Source organism: Elgaria multicarinata, chromosome 3, assembly GCF_023053635.1.
Source record: "Elgaria multicarinata webbii isolate HBS135686 ecotype San Diego chromosome 3, rElgMul1.1.pri, whole genome shotgun sequence".
NCBI classification, from domain to species: Eukaryota; Metazoa; Chordata; class Lepidosauria; order Squamata; family Anguidae; genus Elgaria; species Elgaria multicarinata.
The window spans coordinates 56744773-56747898 of record NC_086173.1 but is presented as its reverse complement, the minus strand read 5'-3'; the positions used below and the strand labels follow the sequence as shown (position 1 = coordinate 56747898).

General features: G+C 47.4%; 1 protein-coding gene across 1 annotated transcript; it reads right to left on the bottom strand.

Annotated features, from left to right (window-relative positions):
* Positions 1-2178: 2178 nt before the first annotated feature.
* Positions 2179-3126, bottom strand: LOC134395350 (olfactory receptor 2D2-like). Its single transcript, XM_063121512.1, has one exon. It carries the CDS (start codon positions 3124-3126, stop codon positions 2179-2181), a length of 948 nt encoding a protein of 315 aa, XP_062977582.1.

Below are 3126 nucleotides of genomic sequence, written 5' to 3'. Positions count from 1 at the left end.
CCAACCTAAAGATGAATATGTTGCAAAGAAATGTATCATTTATCAAATAAATGTTATAAACGTTATTCACGGACCCGAGCAATGCTGGGCATATAAGTTAGTTTAATTATATTTTTAACTTTTGTATATTTTTATTTATAGGTTTTAACTGTATATGTTTTAATTTTGTAAAGCTGCCTTGAGGCCCAGCATTGGGCAAAAAGCATCATCGTCGTCATCATCATCATCATCATCATCATCATCATCATTCTAACTGCTGGCTGGAGAATTGCTAACTTTGTTTCCAAAACTTCTGGCATCTTCAGCCAAGTATCTCTGAGCTTGTACAGAATGTCCTTCCTCTGTGAAGTGAAACAGCTTCTTAAAAATGGACCTAAGGTCACAGAACATATAGGTAGGCCCAATGTGCTTCATCTATCGGTTTATATATAATGTTATAATCACCTCCTTTCTCAGAGCGGTGAGGACTTCCAGACAGCAGTTACCCAATTTTGGTTCTAGTTGTAAGGATTATTGGCGTTATTGACAAAAATACAGGCTGAGGAGGCAACAGAGGGAGAAAAGAAGTGCTGATGATTCCTAGAATTTGTGTGAATCAGGCAGGTGCGGTGTAGTAATGATTTTTAGCCAGATAAAACAGGAGAAAGAGGAGAAGATGAAAGCTATAATAGACACAAGCAGCTAACTTTCATGTGGTCCTTCAGAGCCATTCAGTTACGTGAGCACATGCAAAGAACTATTAAATGGAGGGACTAAGTCAGGGCTGGGAATTAGAGGAGCGAATAGATTGTAGGGAGCTAAGGGCAAACAAACCATAAGTTGAGAACAGGGATACATTGAAGATGGAAGCAGCAAAGTGTAAGGCGCAATTAGATGGGGCAGAAGAAAGAAGAGGGATGATGAGTTAATGGTCTGCAGGTCCTGAAAGAAACAAGAGATAGAGAATGGTCGAAAGTGGACTGTGTGCAATGCTGGAAGAGTTATGGGCCGGATCTACACCAAGCACTTTGAAAACGGTTTGAAAATTGTATATGTAGTGTGTCCTGGGCCCCAACAGTTGTCACTACTGTTATAAACTGTTTCAAAGCAGTAGTGTAGATCCTGCCATGGTGAAGTAAAGACAGGGCGTTGCATAGCTGAGAGGTCAGAGACAGCACAGCTGTTGATGAAGACAAGATCAAGAGAGTGGTGGGGGTGGGGGCAGGGAAGTCAGTCTGAAGGCAGAGATCAAAAGAAGAGGAGTTTAGACAGAGCAGGTAGGCTGATAGCTGAGTCAGAGGGAAAATCATCATAGTTGCCTAGTTCCTGACGCCCACACTTCAGATGGGGCAAAGCTCTCTTGAGCAGTGGTGAAGGAAGTATGTCCCACCTCCTTTCCTTCAGGAAAGGAAGGTTGAGGGGCTTTTTCAGCCACTGGTTGGTGGAATATGCCTCCAGTGAGCAGTGTCAAATGGGCCTGGAGTCTCACTTCCCTGCAGAAAAGACAGGCTAGAGTATGCAGGGTCTGGCTGCTGCTTCTCCTCAGCCAAACACTAGCAAAGGAAGCCTCCTGTCTCCCTTTCCTGCTTTAAAGGAGGAAAGTGGGTGGGGACTTGTTGGTTTGACCTTGTGTGGTCGAGCTGCTCTGACACCTTAACCATGCAGTTGCCAAGCAACATCCAGTATCCCTTGGGGGTCACTGTGCAGCTGCCGGGATAATTCCTGCCCATCTTCAAGGTTCATCACATTCGCGAGGGGGCAATGACCCAATCACCATGGCGAACGTGTCAAACGAAAATGTGCAAGCCTCCATTTGAGGTTTCTTCTTTCATTTCTGGCAGATGCCTTCCCTTTCTTCTTTCCTCATGACCTGCAGGGTCAGAGATTTTGCAAAGGTATGGCTCACTGGGACACTGGAAAAACCCCTGTCAGTGGGGTCTGATGCTGAGAGCGAGAGCCAGAGAGAGAGCAGCTTTATGAACATGCCTCAGATGTTCTCACAGATACAAAACAGGCTAACTCCAGAATATTGTAAGCCCATCTGTATCACACCTAAATGAAAAACTCCAAAAGGACTAACCAAGATCCTCTCATCCATCGATAAAATGTTAAACTTTCCTATATAAAATGGCACACTGCTACAGTAACGTTTGCTTTTGACTCAGTCTCTGTGCGTGGAATGGGAAGCCTGTGAGAGAGTCAGGTTGCCGGTGAGAATATTTTCCGACTCAGTAATTTATTCAAGGCACCCTTCACCTCCTTGTTTCGAAGGCTGTAGATTAGAGGGTTCATCATAGGGGTTACCACAGTGTAGAAAACAGACACGGCCTTATCCTGGCCAGTGGCAGAGCTGACAGAGCTGGGCCTCATGTAAGCAAAGAGAGCTGAGCCATAGAAAAGGCTCACCACCAGGAGATGTGAGGCGCAGGTCGAGGCAGCCCTCCGGCGGCCCTCGGCTGAGCGTATGCGCAAGATGGCCAGCCCAATGCGGGCATAGGAGGCAGCAATGAGGACAAAGGGCAGAAGCAGCAGAAGGGAGCCAAAGACAAACACAACTATCTCCGCTTCGGTATGGTCAGCTGATGCCAACTTAATCACTGCAGGAACCTCGCAGAAGAACTGGTTGATGCGGTTTTGGCCATGGTAGGGCAGGCGCAGGGCAAAGATGATGACGATGAATGAGTTGAGGAAGCCACTCACCCAGGCAGCTCCTGCTGTCCAGCTGCAGAAGCGCCAGCTCATGATAGTAGTGTAGTGCAAGGGGTGGCAGATAGCCACGTAGCGGTCATAGGCCATGATGCCCAACAGCACACATTCTGCCATCCCGAAAACCAGGAAGATGTACATCTGAAAGGCACATCGGGCAAAGGTGATGGCCTTACGCCTGGAGAGGAGGTGCACCAACATTTGCGGGATGGTAACCGAGGAGTAGCACAGGTCCAGCAGAGACAGGTGGAGAAGGAAGAAGTACATGGGAGTGTGTAGGCGATGCTCAGCTCCAATCAGCATGACCATCATGCAGTTCCCTACCAAGGTGATGAGGTATGTGGCCAAGAAGAGGAAGAAAAGTGCGGTTTCTGCAAGCATCCCCTCTGCAAGGCCTAGGAGGATGAACTCAGCCACGGAGCTCTGGTTCCACAGCCCCAT

Coding starts and splice junctions, on each gene's coding strand:
- LOC134395350 (XM_063121512.1), bottom strand. CDS start 3,126: ATGGGGCTGTGGAACCAGAGCTCCGTGGCTGAGTTCATCCTCCTAGGC.